Source organism: Chlorocebus sabaeus, chromosome 20 (genome assembly GCF_047675955.1).
Source record: "Chlorocebus sabaeus isolate Y175 chromosome 20, mChlSab1.0.hap1, whole genome shotgun sequence".
Taxonomy (NCBI): Eukaryota; Metazoa; Chordata; class Mammalia; order Primates; family Cercopithecidae; genus Chlorocebus; species Chlorocebus sabaeus.
This window is the reverse complement of record NC_132923.1, coordinates 125,546,262-125,573,867: the sequence shown is the minus strand read 5'-3', so window position 1 is coordinate 125,573,867 and position 27,606 is coordinate 125,546,262. Positions and strand designations below refer to the sequence as shown.

At 46.1% G+C, this 27,606-nt stretch overlaps 1 protein-coding gene across 2 annotated transcripts in view; it reads right to left on the bottom strand.

Annotated features, from left to right (window-relative positions):
• Positions 1-18,038, bottom strand: part of MTOR (mechanistic target of rapamycin kinase) — a 151,745-nt gene extending 133,707 nt beyond the window's left edge. Inside the window, exons 1-8 of one of the 2 annotated variants that reach the window (XR_012089784.1) lie at positions 17,913-17,991; positions 14,682-14,857; positions 13,920-14,028; positions 12,388-12,620; positions 11,446-11,646; positions 9,322-9,456; positions 4,363-4,638; positions 4,169-4,277 (exon numbers count right to left, since the gene is read on the bottom strand). Coding sequence is in view for 1 of the 2 variants with exons in the window: in XM_007980575.3 (XP_007978766.1) it covers positions 4,169-4,277; positions 4,363-4,638; positions 9,322-9,456; positions 11,446-11,646; positions 12,388-12,620; positions 13,920-14,028; positions 14,682-14,843 (1,225 nt within the window). In the remaining variant the exon portion in view is untranslated. Of the gene's footprint in view, positions 1-4,168; positions 4,278-4,362; positions 4,639-9,321; positions 9,457-11,445; positions 11,647-12,387; positions 12,621-13,919; positions 14,029-14,681; positions 14,858-17,912 lie in introns of both variants that reach the window. The other variant, XM_007980575.3, reaches the window with a different exon arrangement.
• Positions 18,039-27,606: the final 9,568 nt, after the last annotated feature.

The following is a 27,606-nucleotide window of genomic DNA, read 5'->3' as shown; positions in this document are numbered from 1 at the left end:
TTACTGTTACATTTTGATACAAGAATTACATGCTCGGCCGGGCGCGGTGGCTCAAGCCTGTAATCCTAGCACTTTGGGAGGCCGAGACGGGCGGATCACGAGGTCAGGAGATCGAGACCATCCTGGCTAACATGGTGAAACCCCGTCTCTACTAAAAAATACAAAAAACTAGCCAGGCGCGGTGGCGGGCGCCTGTAGTCCCAGCTACTCGGGAGGCTGAGGCAGGAGAATGGCATAAACCCGGGAGGCGGAGCTTGCAGTGAGCTGAGATCGGCCACTGCACTCCAGCCTGGGCGACAGAGCGAGACTCCGTCTCAAAAAAAAAAAAAAAAAAAAAAAAAAAAGAATTACATGCTCTTGCTTAAGAAATATATGTCAAACATTGTTTAAAAACAGAAGATCTAAACAATTTTACATTATAATGAAATTTGAAGTACAGTCATGGGCCAGGTGCAGTGTCTCACACATGTAATCCCAGTACTTTAGGAGGCTGAGGAAGATCACTTGAGTCCAGGAGTTTGAGGCTGCACTGAGCCAAGAGCCATGCACTCCAGCCTGGGCGACAGAATAAGACCCTGTCTCAGGGCCAGGCTGGTGGCTCATGCCTGTAATCCCAGCACTTTGGGACGCCAAGATGGGTGGATCACTGGAGGTCAGGAGTTTGAGACCAGCCTGACCAACATAAAGGAACCCCATCTCTACTAAAAACACAAAATTAGTCGGGCACAGGGGTGCATGTCTGTAATCCTAGCTACTCGGGAGGCTGAGGCAGAAGAATCACTTGAACCCGGAAGGCGGCGGTTGCGGTGAGTCGAGATCACGCCACTCCACTCCAGCCTGGGCAACAAGAGCAAAACTATATCTCATTTAAAAAAAAAAAAAAAACAGACCCTGTCTCAAACTAATAAAAACCCAGTAGAGGGCCGGGCACAGTGGCTCACGCCTGTAATCCCAACACTTTGGGAGGCCAAGGCGGGTAGATGCCTGAGCTCAGGAGTTTGAGACCAGCTTGCACAACATGATGAAACCCCGTCTCTACTAAAATACAAAAAATTAGCCGGGGGGGCGGTGGCGTGTGCCTGTAGTCCCAGCTACTTGGGAGGCTGACGCAGGAGAATCGCTTGAACCCGGGAGGTGGAGGTTGCAGTAAGCCAAGATTGTGCCACTGCACTCCAGCCTGGGTGACAGAGCAAGACTCTGTCTCAGAAAAACAAAGAAATAAACAGTACAGTCTTGCGCCACTTACCAATGTTTGTGTTAACAATGGACCACATATATGATGGTGGTCCCATAAGATTATAATACAGTATATTTTTGCATATCTTTTCTATGTCTATGTTTAGATACACAAACATTTACCACTGTTTTACAGTTGCCCATTCATTACAGTAACATGCTGCACAAGTTGTAGCCCAGGAGCAATAGGCTATACCACAGAGCTAGGTGTAGAGTAGGCTATACCATCTGGGTTTATGTAAATATATTCTATGATGTTCATACAAGGATAAATTCTCCTAAGAACGTATTTCTCAGAATGTATCCCCATCGTTAAGTAATATATGACTGTAATACTGAACACTGTTTGCAATAAACAGGCTATTCCATTCAGCTTAGGCTTGGAAATCATTTTGCTATTACCTAGAGATTTTTGTGACAGTTATATTTAATAGAAGATTTAGTCTGTAATTTGGAAAGCCGCATGTATATTTTCATTAAGTTTACATAAGCCAGTGTGCATGGGTAGGCGATTCTCGTACAATTCAAGCTAAAGTGTTATTTCTCCTCTGAAAGCTGGAATTTCCTGATTCTTGCTTCTTGTCTATTCCTTCTTTTCCATTGATGTTGGTCCCCAGTATAGGCACCAGTAGTACACATAAAGTAGGAGAGAAGGGAAAACCACACATCCCTTAGGAAGTTAGGGGTGTTGAAAGCTACCAGAACCACATTTAGACAGTGGATTAGACTCCTAAAGCAGCACATATCATGACTGCATTTACTCTGAGAAATGTTTTCTCCCATGGCTTTTGTGGTCAAATGACAATGAGGCATGCTGGGGCTTGAAGACAGATGACCAAGGCGATACAACCCTAAAATAAGAGTGAGTCAACAAGAAAAACTAGGGGGATAGCATTTCGGCAGGAAATGGGCTAAAATCAAGAGTATAATTTCTTGGCAAGGCGTCACGGCTCATGTCTGTAATCCCAAGCACTGTGGGAGGCCGAGGCAGGAGAATTGCTTGAGCCCAGGAGTTCAAGACCAGCCTGGGCAACATAGTGAGACCCCATCTCTACAAAAAATAAATTTAAAAAATCAGCCAGGTGTGGAGACTCACGCCTGTGGGCCTACCTACTTGGGAGGCTGAGGTGAGAGGATCGCTTGAGCTCAGTAGGTCATGGCTGCAGTGAGCTGTGACCGCATCCCTGCACTTCAGCCTGGGAGACACAGCAAGACCCTGTCTCAAAAAAAAACCCAAGAGTGCGTAATTTTCTTTTCTGGATTTAACACCCTGAGAGATTAGAAATCTGACTTTAGAGATTCCAGTTCAGTCTTGGGAGTATTTTTTGTATTTCTAAAGCTTATACCACTGAGAAGTTTAAGCAATAACTTCCAAACTGCAAGCTTTAAACAAATAGTATTTATGCAATGAAGCAAATACTTATAGGGGGTGCCCAGGCTGAATGTCACTGGCATATTTTAGCAAATTTAATAAAACAACTTTGACTAACCTTAAAAAAGAGAGCAACAACAATAACAAACACCCACATCAAAAGAAGAAATCTAGGGCCCTCTGAGCCTTCGTATCCTGCTGCTAGGCAGCCTTCTGAACTTACAAGGGTAACTTACAAGGGTAACATGCCAGACTTTCATCAAATTTGGCCTAGTTATTAGTTTCTTTTGAACCACAGACTTTTAATCCAAGATCATTTAAAGCTCTACTGAACAGCAGCCTGTCTGGTCATTAAAAAGGAGAAAAGCTGCTGGGTGCCAGGCCGGAAGAATAGAAACTAACAAAATACGGATGATTTTCCTTCTGTTATTTCTCTCTGGTTCAGTGGTTTTATGTGGCTAATTGTCAAGTCCTCAACCAATACGTTTTATTTCTTTTGAGCAGTGTGTTTAACACCTGACCAGCTATATTTCTCCCGTGGTTTGTCTGGGCTGGGTGGCGTGAAGTGAGTCTGTGTGCTAGGGAATAGGTTCTGCTGAGGGCCAGGCTGGCCTTTTGCTTATGTTTCTGGCTCTCACTGGGTCCTGAATGCTTCACTAAGCACAGGCAATGAGCACCACGGTAAAGTGGGAAGACATGTTCAAGACTGGGTGCCTGTGCTCAGCAAGTAGGGAGGTAAGACAAGGACATTAAGTATGAACAGGCAACTGGAACACTAAAAATTTTATCTCTACCCTGTTTCCAAAACAGATTTGAAGTAGCCTGAGGAGGCTGTAATAATATATAATGGTTTCCACTTATTAGGGCTAACTTTGTGCCAGGCACTACAGTAGGTGCTTAGGCATTAATGCTGCTCATCTTGGGAGGCAGAGATTGTTATTCTGATTTTACAAGTCAGGAAGCTGAGGCCCAGGTAGGTAAAGTAATCTGTCCAAAACCTCATGGTTAAGGGCAGAGGTGGGGTTCATCTCAGGCCTGATGCCAAACCTTTCCATAGCTGAGGGCTATGACGGAAGAAGGAAAGGACATTTACAGCTAGAGCAATCCAGGAAGGCTTCATTGAGAAGTTGGAATCTGAGTTGGGCCAGGTTCAGGAGCCAGGGATTGATGCTGCCGGCAAGTGGTGAGGCAGCTTGGTGACCACCTCAGGGACAGAAGCAGGACGATCCCCAAACCCTCCCTCACAAAGCTTTGACGTAGATACTGCACAGTAGCTACATCAAAACTGCCTGCCCTTAGGTCTCTTTTAAGTCTACTTGTGAACTTGCTTGGCCATAGAACTGCCTCTCTGCCTACCTGTTCTGATTGTTCCTATGTCTGCTGCCTCTGACATTAGTGGAAAACGTGAACTAAATATCATTGAAATTGGACATGAGGCAAAGAAATCAGAGATTCATTGGCACTGCTTCAAAGGAAAAGATATTTGGATTTTCTGGAATCACCTGTTCCCTGTTTAATTACCCTGAGATGGGTAATGATGTCTTCCATGGACATCCTCACCTGTGAAGGCAGAAGGTCGGAATGCAGCCAAGCGGGGCAACAAATTAAGGATTGTCATTTGGATCAGCGAGTTCTTGCTATTCCTGCATTTCAGCACCCACTGGCATACCTGAGAGAGGAAGGATAAAGGGTTGGCAGGGGAAAAGTGAGGTGTGGAGCTTGGGAAAAGAAGGAAGGGGCCTCTCACCACCTACCTGATCAAATTTCTCCTCCATCAAGTCTCTGCAACACCGGCTCTCCACCAGGGTGGACTTAGCTGGGCTGGGGGAGGCCCCAAATCCCATGAGGCCTTGGTGAGAGCTGTACCCCAGCAGCCCCACCAAGGCATTTGACTGCTGGGGCTGTACAGCCTGGAAGCTGGTGAAGGGGGTAATGTGACGAGGTTTTGTTCCGAAGCCCATGAGATCTTTGCAGTACTTGTCGTGTACCAGTTGCTGCTGTGTGATTTCTTCCATTTCTTCTCTCAGACGCTATATATATAAGGAAAAAAAAATCATCTTTACTTATGACTGGCATTCAAACTGGGCGCTGTGGAGTTTACAGACCATTACATTTGCCTAATCCCAAAATGCAACTACTTCCAAAGTGAAGGGTGGCCACTCTTCATGTTTAGGGTTACAATCTCCACAGAACCTTGCAAGGGACCTGATTTTGTTCTAAGTTAGGCAGAAGAGCACCACCTACTGAAAATAAAGCAGCAGCAGACGGCTGCCTTGCCAAGGGTTCTCAACCTCCCAGGACTCCTCACTTAGTTTGGAAAGGCTGACTTGCATATTGCTGTGACTACTGACCTAGGCCACCGCAATGAGGCTTGCAAAGGTGATGGGAGGCCCCTGCCAGCATGCTGTTAAGGACTGTCTGATCTCTTTCTTCCCCCCTGGAAACCCAGGTAAAAATTTAAGCAGGCCGGGCATGGTGGCTCATGCCTATAATCCCAGTAATTTGGGAGGCCGAGGTGGGTGGATCACCTGAGGTCAGGAGTTCAAGACCAGCTTGGCCAACATGGTGAAACCCCATCTCTACTAAAAATACAAAAAATTAGCCGGGCGTCGTGGCGCGTGCCTGTAGTCCTGGCTACTCAGGGGCTGAGGCAGGAGAATCGCTTGAACCCAGCAGGCAGAGGTTGCAGTGAGCCAAGATCGCACCACGGCCATCCAGTCTGGGCAATGAGAGAAATTCTGTCTCAAAAAAACAAAAAACAAAAACTTAACCAAGTAATTTTCTCAGAATCCTAGGAATCCACAGGTGGTATGGAATAAGCTGACTGAGAACTCATGTCTATTCCCTTTACAAAGGGCTGCGTAATTACTCATCCTTAGCCAGAAGCAAGGGCTCACACCTGTAATCCCAGCACTTTGGGAGGCCGAAGAGGGCAGATTATGAGGTCAGGAGTTCGAGACCAGTCTGACCAACATGGTGAAAACCTGTTTCTACTAAAAATACAAAAATTAGCTGGTTGTGGTGGCACAAGCCTATAATCCCAGCTACTCGGGAGCCTCAGGCAGAAGAATTGCTTGAACCCAGGAGGCGGAGGTTGCAGTGAGCTGAGATCACACCAACTATACTCTAGTCCGGGCGACAGAGCAAGACTCGGTCTTGGGGTCGCAGGAGCAGGGTTGGGGAGTACTCATCCTCCAAGACTCCAAATTGAGAAAGAGACACAAGTTTTCCAAACTTCTAAACTTTTCTTGACACACATATTTTCACTTTTCAGAAAATCTTACCCACTCCTCTTATCAAAGTTACCAATGAGTCTTAAGCTGCTAAATCCAATGGTCAATTCTCAGTCCTCATCTTATTTGACTTATCTGCAGCATTTGATCCAACTGATACTTTCACCTCCTTGAAGCCCTTTCTTCACTTGGCTTCTCAGACTCTAAACTCTCCTGGCTCTCCTCCTCCCTCCCTGGCTATTCCTTCCCCATCCCCCTTGGTCCTCTTCATCTCCTGACCTCAGGTTCGCAGACCCCATCTCTTCTCCAACTATACTAGTTCCCTGACAATGCCCAAATCCATCCCCCTTGCCCAGACCTCTCCCCAGAACTATTCAGTATCTCCACTCAGGTGCCCAACAGGTCTCTAAGATAACAGGTTCAAAACCAAACTCCCAGCCTTCTCCCTCAAGCCTGCTCCTCCCATTTCAGTCTTCCCACTGCAGTGAATGGCAACTTTATCCTCCTAATATTCAGGCCAAACACCTTGACACTTCTTCCTCTCCACCTACCTCCAAACCATCAGCAAATCCCAAATTCAGAATCCAGTTGCTTCTTGCAACTCCATAGCTCCCACTGTGGTCTGAGTCACAAATATCCCCCGCTAAGATTGTGGCAGTTCCCTCCTAACTGGATTCCTGGCTTTAGTCCTTGGCTCTCTAACAATCCATTCTCAACACACTGGCAAGAGTGATCCTTTTGAAATATGAGTTAAATGTCACTTCACTGCTCAAAGCCCACTTATAGCTTCCCGCTTCCCACACAAAGGCCCTATGTAATATGCCCCTTCCTTCCCCTAGGTGTTCCTCTGACTCCATATCCCCACACACCTCTCCTGCTCAACTCTGCTCAGTCATGGTAGGGGAGCTGCTATTCAGTATTTGCTGCTCCTCTGATACACCAGCACACTCCTGCCTCAGGCCCACTGCCTAGAATGCTCTTCCCCAGATACCTGCAAGGCTTTTTTCTAACTTCCTTCATGGCTGTACTCAAATGGCACCACGTTTTAAAATGTAATCCTTAATCTAGGCTAGCATTCTGTATTCCCCTTCCTTACTCTACTTTTCTCCATAGCTCTTATAACCATATGATATATAATAGGTTTTTACTTGTATATTATCTATCTTTCCCTATAAGAATGGAATCTATTTTGTTCACTGCTGGATTATTCTAGCTCTTAGGACACAGTGTAGCTGGCATATACTAGGTGCTCAATTAATATGTGTTGAATGAATGAACAAATTGTGAAATTTTAATACCTTATATTTGGATAGTTTCTTTTTTCTTTTCTTTTTTTTTTTTTTTGGAGACGACGTCTCACTATGTTGCCCAGGCTGGTCTCAAACTCCTGAGCTCAAGTGATTCTCCCACCTCGGCCTCCCAGAATGCTTGGATTACAGGCATGAGCCACCATGCCCAGCCTTGGATAGTTTCTTATAATTTACAAACCACCTTCACAAGAACTATTTCACTTAAATCTGACAACCACTCTATGAGCTAGGTGATATTGTTCTGTTTTAACGAGAGGAAACAAAGATCTCAGAGCCACCCAGATTACAATGGAAAACATCATATTAAACTCAGGAAGGAAAATCTGAAGCTTACCACTTATAGAATGCCCACTATGTATCAGGTGCTGTGCTGGACACTTCACATACATAGTCATCCCCTTGGTATCCATGGGGGTTGGTTCCATGACCCACTGTAGATACCAAAATCTGCTGATGCTCAAGTCCCTCAGATAAAGTAGCATAGCATTTGCATATAACCTATGTATAGCCTCCCACATACTTTAAATCATTTCTATGCTAGTTATAATACCTAATACAATGTAAATGCTACGTAAATATTTGTTGCACTGTATTTTTAAAAATTTGTATTATCTTTAAATTGTTGCATTGTTTTTTTCTTTGATTTTTCTTTTTAAAAAGTTAAAAAAATGCTTTTCATAGAGACACGGTCTCACCATCTTTTGCCCAGGCTGGTCTCAAACTCCTGGGTTCAAGTGATCTTCCCACTTCAGCCTCCCAAAGTGCTGAAATTGCAGGTGTGGGCCACTGCACCCAGCTCTGGGTATTTGTGAACCATTACTAGTTGAATCCAGATGTAGAACTCATGGATATAGAAGGCCAACATCATTTAGAAATCATACAAGAACTCAATGAGGTAGGTAAGAGCTCCCGTCCAAAGGGAGAAAAATGAGGTTAAACAGGTAATTTGCCTGAGTCACACAGTCAACAGAGCGGTGGGGATCTGAAGCCAGACTCCTCCTGCTTCTGCACACTGCTGCATGCGCTGCTTCCACATCTGCGCACAGCTATTATCTAACAAGCACTGTGTCTATTATAAGCAGGAATCCCCAGGGTAAAATTTCACAGCTTGTTTTCTACAGCCAGTCTCACAGATGGAGCTTTACCTCCCAAATATATCCTCAATCAACTACTTCTCAGTATCTGTGCCACCATTCTTAGTCAAAGCCACCACTGTCACTCATCCAGACTACTGTAATAGCTTTGTCTGGCAGCCATGAGAATGCAACCTCCAACTACAAGGCACATAACCAAGGGCCCCAGCTGCTGCTCTGAAACCCATCACCATTGCTCCCAGTCAATGACAGAACACAGTAGGGATGCTAAGGCTGTCCTGCTCCTGGGAGACACAGACCTCTCCGACGGCCAACTTTGGCTTGAGGACCCTGCAGTGGCCCTGCAGAGTAGGCTAGGACACTTCTATCTGTATTTTACCCTCTTGCTTACTCAGGGTCAGATGTACATTGCGGTCTGATGGTTCTCCCAGCTCCCTCCCCATATTCTCTTGAAGGCTGTTTCCCTAATAAAATCCATGTACTTTTAAACCCACCTTCTCAAGTCAACACATCTCCTAATTGGTCTCCCTGCTTTCATTCCTGCCTTTCCTCACAGTTTTTCCTATAAGCAGTCAGTGATTGTTAGAAACGCATGACATCACATTATTTGCCTGTGTGCACACTTCCAATGTCTACCCTGCAAAAGCTCGTGTTTACTGTGAACTGCGGGCCTATTAATTTGGCCCCTCCTTCCCTCTCCCTTGCTCCCGGTACACCAGCCATACTTCCCTTCCGTTTCATCAGTATCTCACACTCTTCTGCCTCAAAGCCTCAGCCTGGAACACAGTTCCCTGGCCTGCTGCAAGGTAGCTCCTTTGTATCATGTGGACCCCCCTCAAATAACACCACCTCAGAGAGGACCTTCCCCGACCCTCCACTCACCCCATCCCAGTCACTCTCTATCCTACTCTTCTTTAACTTTCTTCACAGAACTTACTGCTATCTGAAATTATCTTATTTACTTATTATGTTTCCCACCACAAAATGTCAGCTCCATGAGGACATGGATCTCGCCTTGCCTTGCTCCAAGAATGGTACATGGGGAGCCTGGACTCCCCTCTGCCGTGGCTTCTCACCTCTCCCTCCATGCTGCTGATTCGGACCAGCTCGTTAAGGATCAGCAAGGCTCCATGGATCCGATCATCCCGATTCATGCCCTTCTCTTTGGCCAAGGTCTCATCAAACCCTTTCTCTGCTTCTTCAAATGTGTGCTATGTAAAGAGACAGGGTACCTTCATTAGAGACAGAGTACAAACCCAGAAAGAATATAGGCCCATCCCATCTACACTGGGGGTTCTGAGGTGTTACCATGCCTGTTCAGTGCCTTGTGCCAGTTATCGACAAAACTGATCAATCTCTTTTATTTAATTCAGCTTCAATTCCTTTTTTTTTGAGACGGAGTCTTGCTTTGTTGCCCAGGCTGGAGTGCAGTGGTGCAATCTCGGCTCTCCATAATCTCCACCTCCTGGGTTCAAGTGATTCTCCTGCCTCAGTTCCCCCGAGTAACTGAGATTACAGGCACACACCACCATGCCTAGCTAATTTTTGTATTTTTAGTAGAGACAGGGCTTCACCATATTAACCAGGCTGGTCTCAAACTCCTGACCTCAAGTTATCCACCCACCTCAGCCTCCCAAAGTGCTGTGATTACAGGTGTGAGCCACCACGCCCAGCCCCGGCTTCAATTCTCATAATAAGCCTTTGAGGAAGATACCACCATCATCTCTATTTAACAGCTAAAAACACCGACTCAAAGAATTTAAGTGACTTGTCCAAGATAACACAGCAAAGGCAACACTGGAACCCAGGTCTCTCAATCCCATGTTCAGAGCTCTTTTTCTAATATAAGACTCACTGATAAGTTCCCTCTGCAGCAATAATCAGCACAGGCCTCATGATACTAGAACAGAGAGAACTGGCACTTTCTAAATTGGTATCATTTGTATCACACTGATTTTAAGACACCTATTTTTCCATATTTTAACATCTCTGAAAAGAGATGTCTTTTTTTTCCGAGACAGAGTCTCACTTCGTTGCCAAGGCTAGAGTGCAGTGGTGTGATCATGACTCACTGCAGCCTTGATCTCTTGGGCTCAAGCAATTCTCCCGCCTCAGCTTCTCAAATAGCTGGGACCACAGGCATGTAACACGAGGCCCAGCTAATTTTTTTATTTTTTGTAGAGATGGGGGTCTCACATGCTGCTCAGGCTGGTCTCGAACTCCTGAGCTTAAGCAATCCTTCTGCCTTGGCCTCCCAAAGTGTTGGGATTACAGGCATGAGAATCCGGCTGAGATGTCTTATAATTATTGATAAGAAGAAGGTACAAAGTCAGCTGGGCACAGTGGCTCATGCCTGTAATCCCAGCACTTTGGGAGGCCGAGGCGGGTGGAACATGAGGTCAAGAGATCGAGACCATCCTGGCCAACACGGTGAAATCCCATCTCTACTGAAAATACAAAAATTAGCTGGGCATAATGGCACATGCCTGTAGTCCCAGGTACTCGGGAGGCTGAGGCAGGAGAATCACTTGAACCCAGGAGGCAGAGGATGTAGTGAGCCAAAATCGTACCACCGAACTCCAGCCTGGTGACTGAGCAAGACCCAGACTCAAAAAAAAAAAAAAAAAAAAAAAAAGAGGTACCAAGTCACAGTTTAAGTGGCATATTTGCATTCTTAGTCATACATAAAATAACGTATAGAATAATGGTGTGGCAATCCATAGATGTTTGCTTTAAAAAAATGCAATAAAGTAACTATTGATTCATACTGAGCATAAAAAATTCACTGGAGGCCGGGCACGGTAGTTCATGCTTGTAATCCTAGCACTTCGGGAGGCCAAGGCAGGTGGATCACCTGAGGTTGGGAATTCGAGACCAGCCTGGTCAACATGGCAAAACCCTGTTTCTATTACAAAAATTAGCTAGGCATGGTGGTACACGCCTGTAGTCCTAGCTATTCGGGAGGCTAAGGTGGGAGAATCGCTTGAACCCGAGAGGCGGAGGTTGCGATGAGCTGAGATTGTGCAACTGCACTTCAGCCTGGGCAATCCAGCTCAAAAAAAAAAAAAAAAAAATTCATTTGAGACCAAAACAAAAACTGATTCTTGCTCCATGGCAAGGGCCTGTGGCTGCCCCTTAGGCCAGGTGATTCTCTATGTAGACGTGCTTTCCTAGCGTTGGGAATGGATCCATCTCCTCACCCTGTACCACTGAGGCTTCTGCATCTCCTTCGGCTCACGCTGGGTGGTGAGAATCAAACAGGCTCGAAGGGCGGCCACAGCTCCCTCACGGATGGCCTGTTTGGGGTCCCACACGGCCACAAAAATGTTGTCAAAGAAGGGCTGCACTTGCTGGAAGAAGAAGGTAGGGACGCTGATGGCCAGCTCACGGAGAACCAGGACCTGAAGAAAAAGACAAACCGAGAACTCCCGTCGGTACCAGTGTTTTGTTCTCTCAGGAGTATGGTCTTTTATCATCTTAGAGCCATACACACTAGGAACAGAGAAGGCTTGCTCACTCTTCCAGCTAGGAAATTCTGGGGACAGAGGAAGGAAAATAAATTTGATTAAACATCTCAGTGGTCATTATCCTAAGTTGTTTACAAACACAGAATGCTTGTAATGTTTAAATATAAGCTCTGGAAGCGCAAATGTGTTTTATGCTTTCTATATCACTATACTAATAGCATAGAACTCCACCTGGAATACTGTAGGTATGTAGTAAACATTTATTGAATGGATAATCCTGTTTAATGTTTAATCTTGTTGTTATTTTTATTTGACAGAGGAAGAAACTGAAGGTCAGAAGCTGCCCCAGGTTACAGAGTTAGGTAGGAAGTTGTAAAGCCAAGACTTGAGCCAGGGTCCAAGTGTGTGTCCTTCTCCTGGTATCATGACCCCTCCTCACAGTACTGCCTCCTCTGAAGGGCAGCGGACTGGAAAGCATGCGGTTGATGCTTCTGATCCCTACCACACCACTGCTAGATTCTCTCTTAAGGACGGACTCTACCCCATCTCACAGCCTGGAATCCTAGCCCTTCTAACCAGTCTTTTTCAGGGATGAGCCTCAGAAGGAAGCAAAAGACCCCACCATGACACCATCGCTCCCCAAGCCTGGCTGTGCTCCTCCCTGCAGGCACTCACAGCTGCGTGTCTCCGGCCCTCATTGCGGTCAGCACCCAGCCATTCCAGGGCTCGCTTCACCTCAAATTCCACATACTCAGCGGTGAAAGTGTCTCCTGCCATGGCAAGGCGGCCGATGGCCTTGGATGCCATTTCCATGACAACTGGGTCATTGGAGGGGAGGAGGTTCCGAAGATAGTTGGCAAATCTGCCAATTCGGGTGGCATTCCCACCTTCCACTCCTATGAGGCTGGCTGGAAAAGAGAGGAAGGCAAAAGGTGATGATGGGGCATAGGCTGACCAGGAAAGTACACAGACTTCAACTAAAAGCTGGCAAGTGCTGGCTAGGCGCAGTGGCTCAAGCCTGAAATCCTAGCACTTTGGGAGGCCAAGGTGGGCGGATTGCCTGAGCTCAGGAGTTCGAGACCAGCCTGGGCAATATGGTGAAACCCCTTCTCTACTAAAATACAACAACAAAAAATTAGTCGGGTGTGGCGGCATGCGCCTGTAGTCCCAGCTACTTGGGAAGCTGAGGCAAGAGAATTGCTTGAACCCGGGAGGCGGAGGTTGCAGTGAGCCGACATTGCGCCATTGCACTCCAGCCTGGGTGACAGAGCAAGACTCTGTCTCAGGAAAAAAAAAAAAGAAAAAAAAGCTGGCAAGTGATCCCTCCATTCTACTTTGAGTACACTTCTAGAGGGCAAGGACACAATTTTTATTTTAACCCAGATATTTAATACTTATGCCAGAAATATTTACATACAGCAAACTAATCTCATGCTAGTGTAATTTTCCCCCCTAGGAAAAAAAAGGGAAGAAAAAAGGGAAAGCAACTGAGACTGGATAATAATTCACAGGATTGATGACCAGTCCTTAGAAGTTAAAAATGACCTGCCTGGCCAGGTGTGGTGGCTCACACCTGTAATCCCAGCACTCTGGGAGGCTGAGGTGGGCAGATCACTCGAGGTCAGCAGTTCGAGACCAGCCTGCCTAACATGGTGAAACCCTGTCTCTACTAAAAGTACAAACATTAGCGGGGCATGGTGGCAGGTGCCTGTAATCCCAGCTACTCAGGAGGCTGAGGCACGAGAATCATCTCAACCCAGGGGGCAGAGGTTGCCATGAGCCAAGATTGCACCACTGCACTCCAGCCTGGGCAACAGAGTAAGATTCCATCTCAAAAAAAAAGAGACCTGCCTTTTATTAACTATACCGATTCCACTTTTCCATTCGTGAGCCCCACTATGCAAAACCCTGCTCTACTGAGGAACCAGAGCCCACAAAACGCAACATGAAGGAGGGGAAAGAAAGCTGGCTTCCAGTCTCAGCTCTGGTAAACTGTCTGAAAAGTCACTCAGTGGTTCTGAGACTCCACCTCCACATCTAAAAATACGTTTTTCCTGTAGCCCAGGACTGTTGCTAGAATTAAAAGCCACAGGCTTCTTAAATTTCATTAAGCAAATATGAACTAGCATCCAGTAAGTGGCAGACACAGGGTGCAACGGGCACAAAGGTGAGTGTGTTGTTTTTGTGACCAGAGACTCTGTCCTTACCTATGGCCAAGATGCCACCTTTCCTCTCATTGGCATCTGAGCTGGAAACCAATTCAAAAATGTGATGGTTCAGCTGGTCATAGAAGCGAGTAGACTCCTCTTGACTCATCTGCAAAAGAAGATATAATCAGAACAATTTCTAGTAATTCTCTGACTGTGGTGGTGGGAGTGGGCTGGCATCTAAAGATTAGATCCTGAGAGGCAGGTAGTATAGTTCAAACCAAAGACAACAAGCTACTGCTCACTTCTACAGGATTACACTGTAGAGCACCTGAACCTGCAATCCTCTGATTATTTAACAAATATTTATTGGGTATCCACTCTGTGGCAGAAAATGTTCTGTCCCAGGTTCTTTCTAGTACCAGGGATACAAGGATAAACAAGATATTGTCTCTGACCTCAAGTCTGGTCTCTATTTAGAAAGTCCCTAGTTCTCAACTCTCCAAACCCATCCCAATCACTGTTACCAGACAGAAAGCATTTGAGGGTGTGGTATGTGGTAAGGAAAAAAGAAAAAGCTAAAAGAAACAGCTAAGTCTATTCTGGCCCCTAAAATGTGACCACAAACAAGAAAAATGCCACAGAAATGTGCAACTGCTGCAAAAGAACCTGCATGTTTTATGGATGTGAGAGGTTGAGTGCCTTTCTAAAATAATCTCTGTTTTCCAAATCCTTGCTTAGCTGTCCAAAAAAAATCTAAACCAGTGATGATACATTTAGCCCAAACATTCCACAATGACTGGCCCCAAATCGCAGAAGCACCTCTCGGAGTTCCATGGTGACATAGTGCTGGAGCTCCTTAGCAGCTTTGGCCCTGGTCTCCTCATTCCGGCTCTTCAGGCCACTGGCAAACTGCTGTAGAACACTCACATTGCTAGATGTGGTGGCAGCGGTGGTGGCGGCGGCAGGTCCGGTTCCAAGCATCTTGTCCTGAGGTTCTTTAAAGAGAAGTTTTCTTTAATATTCTGGACAAGAAAGTATGGTGATAAATTTACTTACGGCCCTGGTCATCCAACACAGATCTCCCCCAAGCCCTTGTCAGGCAGGGGATTCTAAAAAGGTTGAGAGATCTTATTGGCCGGGCGCGGTGGCTCAAGCCAGTAATCCCAGCACTTTGGGAGGCCGAGACGGGCGGATCACGAGGTCAGGAGATCGAGACCATCCTGGCTAACACGGTGAAACCCCGTCTCTACTAAAAAAATACAAAAAACTAGCCGGGCGAGGTGGCGGGCGCCTGTAGTCCCAATTACTCGGGAGGCTGAGGCAGGAGAATGGCGTAAACCTGGGAGGCGGAGCTTGCAGTGAGCTGAGATCCGGCCACTGCGCTCCAGCCTGGGCGACAGAACCAGACTCCGTCTCAAAAAAAAAAAAAAAAAAAAAAAGAAAAAGAGAGATCTTATTGAGGAACATTTAGAAAGCCTAGATTCATTAAACAATGACTAATGTTTAAAAGAGGCAGTGTGGTAGGGAGGGTCAAATTGCGGGCTATGGGAGCTGGCCTACTTGGGTTTGAATCCTTGGGTTAGATACCTTGAGCAGTTTGGGAGGCCGAGTCAGGAGGACCACCTGAGGTCAGGAGTTGGAAACCAGCCTGGCCAACATGGTGAAATCCCATCTCTACTAAAAATACAAAACTTAGCTGGGCGTGGTGGCATGTGCCACCCGGGAGGCTGAGGCAGGAGAATCACTTGAACCTGGGAGGTGGAGGTTGCCGTGAGCCAAGATCCTGCCACTCCACTGTCTCAAAACAAAAACAAATGAAAACAAAAACAAGGTTATATACCTTGAGAAAGACACTAAAAATGTTTGTTTCTTCAACTACAATAGGAAGATAATAGTACCTAGTTCATGGGTTGATGTGAGGACTAAATGAGTTAATACATGTCAAAAGGTATTTAAAACAGTGCAGGGCATATACTGAGTTCTTAATAATTGTTAGCTATTATTATTACTACTACTACTATGTACATGGCACAGTGCCAGGTAACAAATGTGGGGAGGTAGGGAAAGAATCAAAAATGACTAAGACTGCCCCTTTGCTCAAGTTCAGTCTAAAAAGAGAGATTATTATTCTACAGCAGCATTGTCTAATGGAAATATAGACCAGGCACAGTGCCTCACGCCTGTAATCCCAGCACTTCGGGAGGCCAAGGCAGGCAGATCACCTGAGGTCAGGAGTTTGAGACCAGCCTGGGGAATATGGTGAAACTCCGTCTCTACCAAAAATACAAAATTAGCCAGGCATGGCAGTGCGTGCCTGTAATCCCAGCTACTTGGGAGGTTGAGGCAGGAGAATCACTTGAACCCAGGAGGCAGAGGTTGCAGTGAGCCAAGATTGCGCCATTGCACTGCAGCCTGGGCAACAAGAGCAAAACTCCATTCCAATTGAAAAAAAAAAAAAAAAAAAAAAAAAAAAGAGGAAATACAGTGATCCACAAATGTAATTTTAAAGCTGCTGGTAGCCATATTTTAAAAGGTGAAAAGAAACAGGTGAAATTAATTACTTAAACCAATATATCCAAAATATCATTTCAACATGTTATCAATATTTAAAAAATTGATATAGTGTCCATTCTTTTTTTGTAGCGAGTCTTCAAAATCTAATATGCATTTTACACTTACGACAATGTCAATTTGGACTAGTCACATTTATTTTTTGAGACAGAGTCTCGCTCTCTGTCACCCAGGCTGAAGTGCAGTGGCGTGATCTTGGCTCACTGCAACCTCCACCTCCTGGAGCGGTTCAAATGATTCTCCTGCTTCAGCTTCCCAAGTAGCTGCGACTACATATGTGCAGCACCACACCTGGCTAATTTTTTTTGTATTTTTAGTAGAGATAGGGTTTCATCATGTTGGCTAGGCTGGTCTCAAATTCCTGACCTCAGGTGATCCACCCGCCTTGGCCTCCCAAAGTGCTGGGATTACAGGTGTGAGCCACCTGAACTAGTCACATTTCAAGTGTTCTACTGCCACATGTGGCTGGTGGTTCTTGTACTGAACAATGCAGTTCTACAGGGGACTAGCACTTCAAATGTAAGCTAAAAGAAACCAATTAGTTTCTGAGATCATTCCTTCATTCCTCAATTATGCCCACACTGCTATGGGTGTAACACACCTATCCTAAGTATGTTCAGCTTATGCTACAAAACCAATTTCTCAAAATTCTTATTTTTGAACCAATTTGTAAGGCACAGAGGAAAAACCAGGGAATAATTGGTTTTGAAAAGCTTTCAAATACTCCAGTGCCAAGAAGAAGACTGCAGAAAGAAATGTCATCCTTTAGGGGAGAAGAAACTTAAGAATCCCTAAGAAAACTACTCCAGTTTGTGTGTGTGTGTGTGTGTATGAAAGGGGGGAAGGAGGCTGGCAAGGAAAGGCTCAAGAAAGAACCAGTGTAACTTCATATGGTCTGAGGCCCACAGGCCATCTGCCCCAGGCTGAATTCAATTAAACTTAGGATATCTGAAGTCAAACATCCTAAGGGTCTTGATAGGGCTTAAGTAAGTTAAAATTGGATGGGAGAAACAGGGATGGGGCTGGGGGAGAAGGCGAGAGGATGTACCCCAACGATGTAAACCGAGCTCAGTTTCGGTGACTGGGTCTCTGAGAAGTGTCCACGGTGGAGGATAAGGGGCTGACACGGACGCTGGTGTTCCCTGGGGCAGAGATACAAAATTTTTATACGTGGCTCAGAAGAAAGGGTGGCTGTAACGGGCAAAAGACCCAAAGGGCAGTACCAGAGCAGATGGGCCGGCCTTCGGGCGGACGTACCGCGGGCCGAAGGGTGCAGCGGTCTCTTGGGGGTCCCGGGGAGGTGGGCGTTGCCTCGAGGGGTGGGACTCAAGGGCTCAGACTGTGCCCAGGTCGTGGGGCCGGCAGTGTGGGGACCCCACGTCCCAGACGGGCGGCTTCCCCTGCCCCCCAACGGGCAGGTTGGCCGTGGGTCTGGACATTACGCCGCCTCAGAGGGGTCGTTCCAGGCCCTAGACTCACCGTGCGGCTTCGGCCAAGGCCTCAGCTGCCGCCGCCAGCACCGCTGCCGCCGCCAGCACCGCTACCGCCGCCTCAGGCCCCCTGCCCCACCGCCCGCCTTCCCCGCTGTCCTCTAAACCGGGAGCGAGGGAAGGAGGGTTCCTAGCCCTGAGGACCAATCGACACGTACAGGAAGAAGATGGACTGAAAAACAGGCCAATAGTAATGAAGAAGAAGTGAAGCTTCAAGACCCGGCTTCTCCAGGGGGCGGGGACTATTCAAATAGACAAACCACGCGGCCAGTGGCAGCTGAAAACAGGCTTGGGTCCACTCGGGAGAACCAATCGGTCGTGAGTTGACCTCAGTCACTTCCACTCACACATCCGGTGCGGCGCTGCTAGGATTCCCCTCTGCATCCGGGCTATGAACTCAGGGAGTCCGCTGTCTGGGTACCTCCGGATCGCACCAAGAGCAGCTAGCAGAGGTTCGCGACTCCTCCAGGTGTTAATTCTGAGAGGAGAGTGTGAGCAATGCTGGCGCCCAGAAATTACTGCATCAAAAGACGTTTCGGGCTAGAGCTCTTTATGGATCCTATGATTTCTCTTTTTGTTACATTTAATAAGCATTTGAAAATGTTTTTAATTAGATTTTCTCACTTTCCCAAAATTATCTAATTCAGGATCATTCCAGAGAAACCATAGCCAAGTTTTAACCAAAAGAACTACTCATAAATAAAAATTTTCAAAGAAACATTTTTTTTTAATCGTTTCAAAAAATCAATAGCTGGCCCGGCGCGGTGGCTCACGCCCGTAATCCCAGCACTTTGGGAGGCCGAGGCGGGCGGATCACTTAAGGTCAGGAGGAGTCGAGACCAGCCTGGCCAACATGGTGAAACTCCCCCGCGTCTCTACTAAAAATACAAAAATTAGGTGAGCATTGTGGCGCACGCCTGTAATCCCAGGTACTCGGGAGGCTGAGGCACGAGAATCGCCTGAACCCGGGAGGCAAAGGTTGTAGTGAGCTGAGTTCGTGCCACTGCACTCCAGCCTGGGCGACTGAGAAATCTCCGTCTCAACATGCATACATACATACATACATACATACCAAAGAAAATAAATAGCTGCTGGTCAAAGTGGCCTACGCCTGTAATCCCAGCACTTTGGGAGGCTGAGGCACGAGGATCGCTTGAGGCCAGGAGTTCCAGACCAGCCTGGGCAAATAGTGAGACAATGTCTCTACAAATTGGGAAAAAAAAAAAAAGAAATCAATAGCAAAAGTGGATTTGACTACATTTCTTTTTTTTTTTTTTAATCACAGTGCTATTTGTCACAGTAAACACTGAAAATTCCTAAATATTTCAAAGTAGGAGTCCAGTAAAATATGATGCATTCAGCCAGGTGCGGTGGCTCACACCTGTAATCCCAGCACTTTGAGAGGCCGAGTCCGGCGGATCACGACCTCAGGAGTTTGAGACCAGCTTGACCAACCTCGTGAAACCCCGTCTCTACTGAAAATGCAAAAAAAAAAGTAGCGGGGCATGGTGGCAGGCGCCAGTAATTACAGATACTTGGGAGGCTGAGGCAGGAGAATTGCTTGAAGCCAGCAGGTGGAGGTTGCAGTGAGCTGAGATCACACCACTGCATTACAGCCCGGGTGACAGTGCAAGACTCAGTCTCAAAAAAAAAAAAAAAAAAAAAAAAAAATGCATTCATAATAAGAAAAATATGTAGCCATTAATAATGATAATTTAGAGCCTATCATGGTGGCTCATGCATGTAATCCCAGCACTTTGGGAGGCCAAAGCAGGATTGCTTGAGGCCAGGAGTTTCAGACCAGCCTGAGCAACATAGTGAGACCCTCATCTCTACAAAAGAAATTTAAACATTAGCTGTGCATGGTAGCACGTGCCTGTAGTCCCAACTACTTGGAAGGCTGAGGCAGGAGAATCACTTGAGTCCATGATTTCAAGGTTGTGGTCATCTGTGATCACTGCACTGCAGCCTGGGCAGCAGAGAAAGATCCTGTCTCAAATAATAATAACAATAATAATAATAACAAGAAATAGTGGTAATGAGATGAATATTTGCTAAGAAGGAAAAGGTTCACAACTAGTTCAAAAATTACAAATTATACAACAATGCAAGTATAATATAACCATTTACAAAAATATTTATGCTTTTCTCATATGTCTATGTTTACATGGGGAGATGTGCACAATGGGAAAGACACACTTTTTTTCTTTATACATTATCATCAATTACTTATGTAATAAAAAGAAGTGAAGGTAGAAGGAATGAGTTTTCAGAAGGCCTAAACTGCCAAATTAAAGACGGTTGGGCTGGGTGCAGTGGCTCACACCTGTAATCCCAGCATTTTGGGAGGCCAAAGCAGGAAGATTGCATGAGCCCAGGCATTTGAGACCAGCCTGGGCAACATAGTGAGACCCCAATCTCAAATAAATAAATAAATAAATAAATAAAGATGGTTGATAATATTCTGTGGCTAACAAAATGCTTTGTTTGGCAGGGTTTTTTTGTTGTTGTTAATACCTATGATATTGGCCAGGCACAGTGACCCAACACTTTGGGAGGCTGAGGCAGGTGGATTGTGTGAGCCCAGGAGTTTGAGACCAACCTGGGCAACATGGTGAAACCTCACCCTTACAAAAAATGCAAAAAATTAGCTGGTGTGGTGGCATGCACCTGTGGTCCCAGCTACTTAGGAGGCTGAGGTGGGAGGATCACTTGAGTCCAGGAGGTCAAGGCTGCAGTGAGCTGTGATCTCGCCACTGCATTCCATCCTGAGTTGACAGAGTAAGACCCTGTCTCAAAAAAAAAAAAAAAAAATTATGATAGCTACTTTTTTTTTTTTTTTTTGAGACAGTCTTACTCTGTCACCTAGGCTGGAGTGCAGGGGAGCGATCTCGCCTCACTGCCACCTCCACTTCCCGGGTTTAAGCAATTCTCTTGCCTCAGCCTCCCAAGTAATAATGGCTACTTTAGATTTAGCCTCTTTTCATTGCTTCTGTGAGATAACTGTTCCTCTAAACTTTACATTTTCACTGATGTTCAACAACTTTTTATTTTTTTTAGATGGAGTCTCATTCTCTCACCCAGGCTGGAGTGCAGTGGCGCAATCTCGGCTCACTACAACCTCCGCCTCCTGGGTTCAAGTGATTCTCGTGCCTCAGCCTCCTGAGTAGCTGGGATTACAGGCGCCCGCCACCACACCTGGCTAATTTTTGTATTTTTAGTAGAAACGGGGTTTCGCCATGTTGGCCAGGCTGGTCTTGAACTCCTGACCTCAAGTGATCCGCCTGCCTCAGCCTCCCAAAGTGCTGGGATTACAGGTGTGAGCCATCGCACCTGGCCCAACATCTATGTTTTTATCATTAAAAATTTCTAATATGCAATATAGTCACTATTCAAATCTCAAAATAAACAAGTTATATTTATCATGAAAAGTCTTGCTCCACCCTTGCCCCTTAACTACGTATTTTCTCAGTTTCTTATGCATCCCTAGATTTTCTGTCTGCAAAAACAAGCAAATATATGCGTATGTATATCCCCCCCCCCCCCTTTTTTTTTTGAGACAGAATTTCGTTCTGTGGCCCAGGCTGGAGTGCAGTGGCATGATCTTGGGTCACTGCAACCTCTGCCTCCCAGGTTAAAGTGATTCTCCTGCCTCAGCTTCCCCAGTAGCTGGGATTACATGCCTGCACTGTCATGCCTAGATAATTTTTTAATTTTTAGTAGAGATGAGGCTTCACCACATTAGCCAAGCTGGTCTCAAACTCCTGAACTCAGTTGATCCGCTCGCCTCAGCCTCCCAAAATGCTAGGATTACAGGCACGAGCCACCACGCCCAGCCCATACATATATTCCTATTTTCCCCTTTTGTTATACTATATGCACTATTTTGCATTTTTAAAATTTTAGTGTATCTTGTAGATCTTTCTCTTATAGTTCCAACAGGTTTATATGCCTGCTGCACAGCAACAGACCAATACAATGAGACAGCAGAGTCTGCAGCAGAGAGAGAGTTTAATGATCACAGGGCAGCCAAGTGAGGAGATGGGAGTGTTACCAGTGCTGAATCTCCATGGTCTGCAGCAAGCTCAGTTCTTGCCTCCTCTGAAGAAAGAATTCAATTGAGGGGCATAGGGCAGAGTGAGAGACTGAGGCAAGTTTCAGAACAGGAGAGAAAGTTTATTAAAGAGTGTTAGAGCAGGAATGAAAGGACACTTGGAAGAGGACCAAGCAGTTGACCTGAGAGATGAAGTGCGCTGTTTGACCGTGACTTCGGGTTGGCATACTGCAGGGTCTTGCTTCCCTTCTCCCCTGATTCTTCCCTTGGGGTGGGCTGTCCACATGCAGGGTGGCCTGTCAGCACTTGGGTGGGGGCGCATGTGCAGTGTGTTTACTGGAGTTGTGCGCATGCTCACTCACGGTGTGCTTCCCTTACCAGTCCAGTGTTCCTAGAGGAAGATCATCTGCCATTTTGCCTCTTAGTGCCCATGCTTGAGCCTACTCGCCCAGCTCCTGAGATCTTATGGGAAGCTGCTGATCACCAGTTTCAGGTGTTTCTGTCTTTTGGGAGACTGCCTTTCCCTGGCACCAGCTGCAATCAATTATTATTTTAGCGCAATAGCTTAACTGCCTGACCATCACCCAATGGTTGCTTGATATTCCTGGGGTTAGGGGGTGGGGGCCTCTCCTGCTCTGCTCAGGTCTGACTAGTTACCTACTATAACAGGAGGAGACCTCCAAATTCATCTCCCCAAGGAATTCTGAGCTGGCTTTTTTTTTTTTTTTTTTCCTTGTGATGGAGTCTCCCTCTGTTCCCCAGGCTGGAGTGCAGTGGCAGGATCTCAGCTCACTGCAACCACTGCCTCCCAGGTTCAAGCAATTCTTGTGCCTCAGCCTTTCGAGTAGCTGGGATTACAGGTGCGTGCCACCACACCTGGCTAATTTTTGTATTTTTAGTAGAGACAGGTTTTCACCGTGTTGGTCAGGCTGGTCTCAAACTCCTGACTTCTTGATCCACCTGCCTTGGCCTCCCAAAGTGCTGGGATTACAGGGATGAGCCACTGAGCCCGGCATGAGCTGGGGTTTTTAAGGGGATTGTAGAGGGAGAGAGGCTGTAAATTTGGTATCGTTTATCGGTTGGGGTAAGGGGGATGAAATCATTAGGATGTGGAAACTGCATTATTTGGTGAGTTAGCTCCCTGTGGGGTCTTTCACAATGGCTGTCACCAGTAGTTTCACTGATATGCAGGACCTGGAAGAATACCTCAGGTGGAAAACAATGTTTTGCAAGCTTAAGTTGTCTGATGACAGGGTCTGCGTGATTCTGGGACAGTAGGCAGCAAACAACTATGAGGAAGTATCTCAGAGTTCAACGTGACCTCACAATGAATGCTGAACGTGCTGCAAGCTTTATTTTCATTTCTCTCCCTCCCTTCTTCCCCGATTTATTTTATTTTATTTTGAGACGGAGTCTCACTCTGTCGCCCAGGCTGGAGTGCAGTGGTGTGATCTCAGTTCACCACAACCTCCACCTCCTGGGTTCAAGCGATTCTCCTGCCTCACCCTTCCAAGTGGCTGGGATTACAGGTGTGCACCACCACACCAGCTAATTTTTGTACTTTTTTTTTTTTTTTTGAGACCAAGTCTCTCTCTGTAGCCCAGGCTAGAGTGCAGTGGCATGATCTTGGCTCACTGCAACCTCCGCCTCCTGGGTTCAAGCGATTCTCCTGCCTCAGCCTCCAGAGTAGCTGAGATTACAGGTGTGCGCCTCTGCAGAGTAACTGGGATTACAGGCACGTGCCACTGCGCTCAGCTAATTTTTTGTATTTTTAGTAAAGACAGGGATTCACCATGTTGGCCAGGCTGGTCTTGAACTCCTGATCTCAGGTAATCTGCCTGCCTCGGCCTCCCAAAGTGCTAGGATTACAGGTGTGAGCCACCATGTCCGACCTAATTTTTTTATTTTTAGTAGAGTCGGGGTTTCACCATGTTGGCCAGGCTGGTCTTGAACTCCTGACCTCAAGTGATCTGCCTGCCTTGGCCTCCCAAAGTGCTGGGATTACAGGCGTGAACCACTGCACCCGGCCCCTGATTAATTTTATAAAGTTTGTTGGGACGGTTTCATTTCCATCTTGGTACACAGAGAGTTTCTTGTCCTTTTGTTGTTGCTACAGCTGCATAGTGTTCCATCACATGGTTGTGCCATAGTTCATTTTCCAGTCCTCTGTGAACGGACATTTGTGTTATGTCCAAATTTGTGCTATTACAAATGCTGCAATGAATGCCTTTGTACATATATCATTTTCTTCCCTGACAGCTATATCAAGATAAATTCCCAGAAATGGAATTACAGGGTCAGACAGTTTTGATGAAGCTTGTCAAGTTGATCTCTATAAGGGAGGTACCAATTTTTACTTCCATCAGCCATATAGGAGATTTTTGCCACCCTGAGATATGATAAAGCCCTGTTTTCTAATTAATAATCAAAGATGATTTTAGAGCAACAGAAATTAGTGCATTTGTAGGTTTCTGTTTACAAAGAACTTTCTTTTTTTATTGTATTTTTGCAAGTCTTTTTATTTTATTATAATACTTTAAGTTCTAGGGTACATGTGCACAACGTGCAGATTTGTTACATAGGTATACATGTGCCATGTTGGTTTGCTGCACCCATCAACTTGTCATTTACATTAGTTATTTCTCCTAATGCTATCCCTCCTGCAGCCCCCCAGCCCCCAACAGGTCCCAGTGTGTGATGTTCCCCTCCCTGTGTCCATGTGTTCTCATTGTTCAACTCCCACTACAAAGAACTTTCTTATTTATTACACTAAAATAATAGCTAATATTTATTGAGCACTTACAGCGTATCAGGGATTTTGGTGGACATTATTGAGTACTTGTTAAAAGCAGCTTGGAGTCTAACTGAATCTGAAATTTGGCTGCAATGCTTAGTACCTATTTCCTTATGTATAAAACTTGAAGGATTATAGTCCCTTCGTTGGTAGGCATTATTGTGGGGGTTAAACGCTAACACCACAGGTAAAGTACCTAAAAGAGGTACTTGGCTGGGCATGGTGGCTCACGCCTATAATCCCAGCACTTTGGGAGGCCAAGGTGGGTGGATCACCTGAGGTCAGGAGTTTGAGACCAGCTTGGTAAAACCCTATCTCTACTAAAAATATAAAAACTAGCTGGGCGCGGTGGCAGGCACCTGTAGTCCCAGCTACTCAGGAGGCTGAGGCAGGAGAATCACTTGAACCTGGGAGGTGGAGGTTGCAGTGAGCCGAGATCGCGCCACTGCACTCCAGCCTGGGCGACAGAGCAAGACACCGTCTCAAAAGCAAACAAAGTATATATGGCTTATGTGAACAGTCAATAAATGCTGTTTACTATTATGCCTGAGCATTTCTATGAGGCAGGTTATATTGTTCCCACCTTATATATAAGTAAGCCAAAGAACAGAGATACTGGGACATGTAATTGGTAATTGATAGAGTCAGGATTTTAATATATCTGCTCATATATTGTCTGATTTGACATTGTATGACTCATGGGTTTGGCCAGCATAGAAAGCTTTGTGCTGAGTGGTAAAGTTGTAATGTTTAACAACCAGATTGGGGTAAGAGAGAGCAGATATATACAGAGCTAGCTTCACAGCTACGTCATGCTCTGTTTTGCAATTGTTAATGATTTTGAACAAGAGGCCTCACTTATTTATTTATTTATTTTTTTGAGACAGAATTTCACTCTTGTTGCTCAGGCTGGAGTGCAATGGCGCAATCTCGGCTCACCGCAACCTCCGCCTCCCGGGTTCAAGTGATTCTTCTGCCTCAGCCTCCCAAGTAGCTGGGATTACAGGCTTGTGCCACCATGCCCAGCTAATTTTGTATTTTTAGTAGAGATGGGGGTTTCTCCGTGTTGGCCAGGTTGGTCTCGAACTCCTGACCTCAGGTGATCCACCTGCCTCAGCCTCCTGAAGCGCTGGGATTACAGGTGTGAGCCACCCCACCTGGTGATTTTTTTTTTTTAATTTTTTAAATTAATTAATTACTTTTTGAGATGGAGTTTTGCTCTTATTGTCCAGGCTGGGGTGCAATGGCACCATCTCGGCTCCCGCAACCTCCACCTCTTGGGTTCAAGCGATTCTCCTGCCTCAGTCTCCTGAGTAGCTGGGATTACAGGCATGTGCCACCACACCCAGCTAATTTTGTACTTTTAGTAGAGACGGGGTTTCTCCATGTTGGTCAGGCTGGTCTTGAACTCCCGACCTCGGGTCATCTGCCCGCCTTGGCCTCCCAAAGTGCTGGAATTACAGGCGTGAGCCACCGCGCCTGGCCTGGTCCCACTTATTTACTTATTTTATTTTATTTATTTTTTTGAGATAGGATCTCACTCTATTGCCCAGGCTGGAGTGCAGTGGCACAATCATGACTCACTGCAGCCTCAACTTCCCAGGCTCAGGTGATTCTTCCGCCTCAGCCTCCCAAGTAGCTGGGACCACAGGTGCACACTGCCACACCTGGCTAATTTTTTTTTTTTTTTTTTTTGAGACAGAATCTCGCTCTGTCGCCCAGGCTGGAGTGCAGTGGCATGATCTCGACTCACTGCAAGCTCCGCCTCCCGGGTTCATGCCATTCTCTTGCCTCAGCCTCCCAAGTAGCTGGGACTACAGGCACCCACCACCACATCCAGCTAATTTTTTTTTGTATTTTTAGTAGCGATGGGGTTTCACCATGTTAGCCAGAATGGTCTTATCTCCTGACCTCATGATCTGCCCGCCTCGGCCTCCCAAAGTGCTGGGATTACAGGCGTGAGCCACTGCGCCTGGCCCACACCTGGCTAATTCTTTGATTTTCACCGTGTTGTCCAGACTGGTCTTGAGCTCCTGGGCTCAAGCGATCCACCTGCCTTGCCCTCCCAAAGTGTTGAGATTACAGGCGTGAGCCACCACTTCTGGTCTTTTTTTTTTTTAGAGTGGAGATCTCACTATGTTGCCCAGGCTGGTCTCTAACCTGAGCTCAAGCGATCCTCCCACCTCAGCCTCCTGAGTAGCTGGAACTGCAGGCACACATTACCACACCCAGCTCCACCTCTTTAGTTTGCAATGGGTACCACAAATTAGGTAGTCAGTCCTGTGTGCATATATGTTGCATGTGTATTATAACTTTCACTGATGTAAATGATGTGTAGCATACAGTTTACAAATACTAAAATATACAGGACTCTATTGTGAACTCCATATAGCCAGTTCTCACAGTATGTTTTATTTGATGTTGGGTAGCTTCCCTATGGTCCCAATTGATCAATGAGCATAGTTCAGACATGAATGTTGGTTGATATTTTATGTTAGGAGTAAGAGGAAAGTGAAACAATCAAAAGAGATACGTCAGAACTTCACTAGTTTGTCAAGGCTACGAGCGACTTACTTGTTCAACTGGATTATAATTTGCCAATATTGGACAAATATTTCCTCAAAGTTTTGATGCATTCACTTACACTTTTTTTTCTTTTTCTTTTTTTTTTTTTTTGGGACGGAGTCTGGCTCTGTCGCCCAGGCTGGAGTGCAGTGGCCGGATCTCAGCTCACTGCAAGCTCCGCCTCTGGGGTTTAGGCCATTCTCCTGCCTCAGCCTCCCGAGTAGCTGGGACTACAGGCGCCGCCACCACGCCCGGCTAGTTTTTTGTATT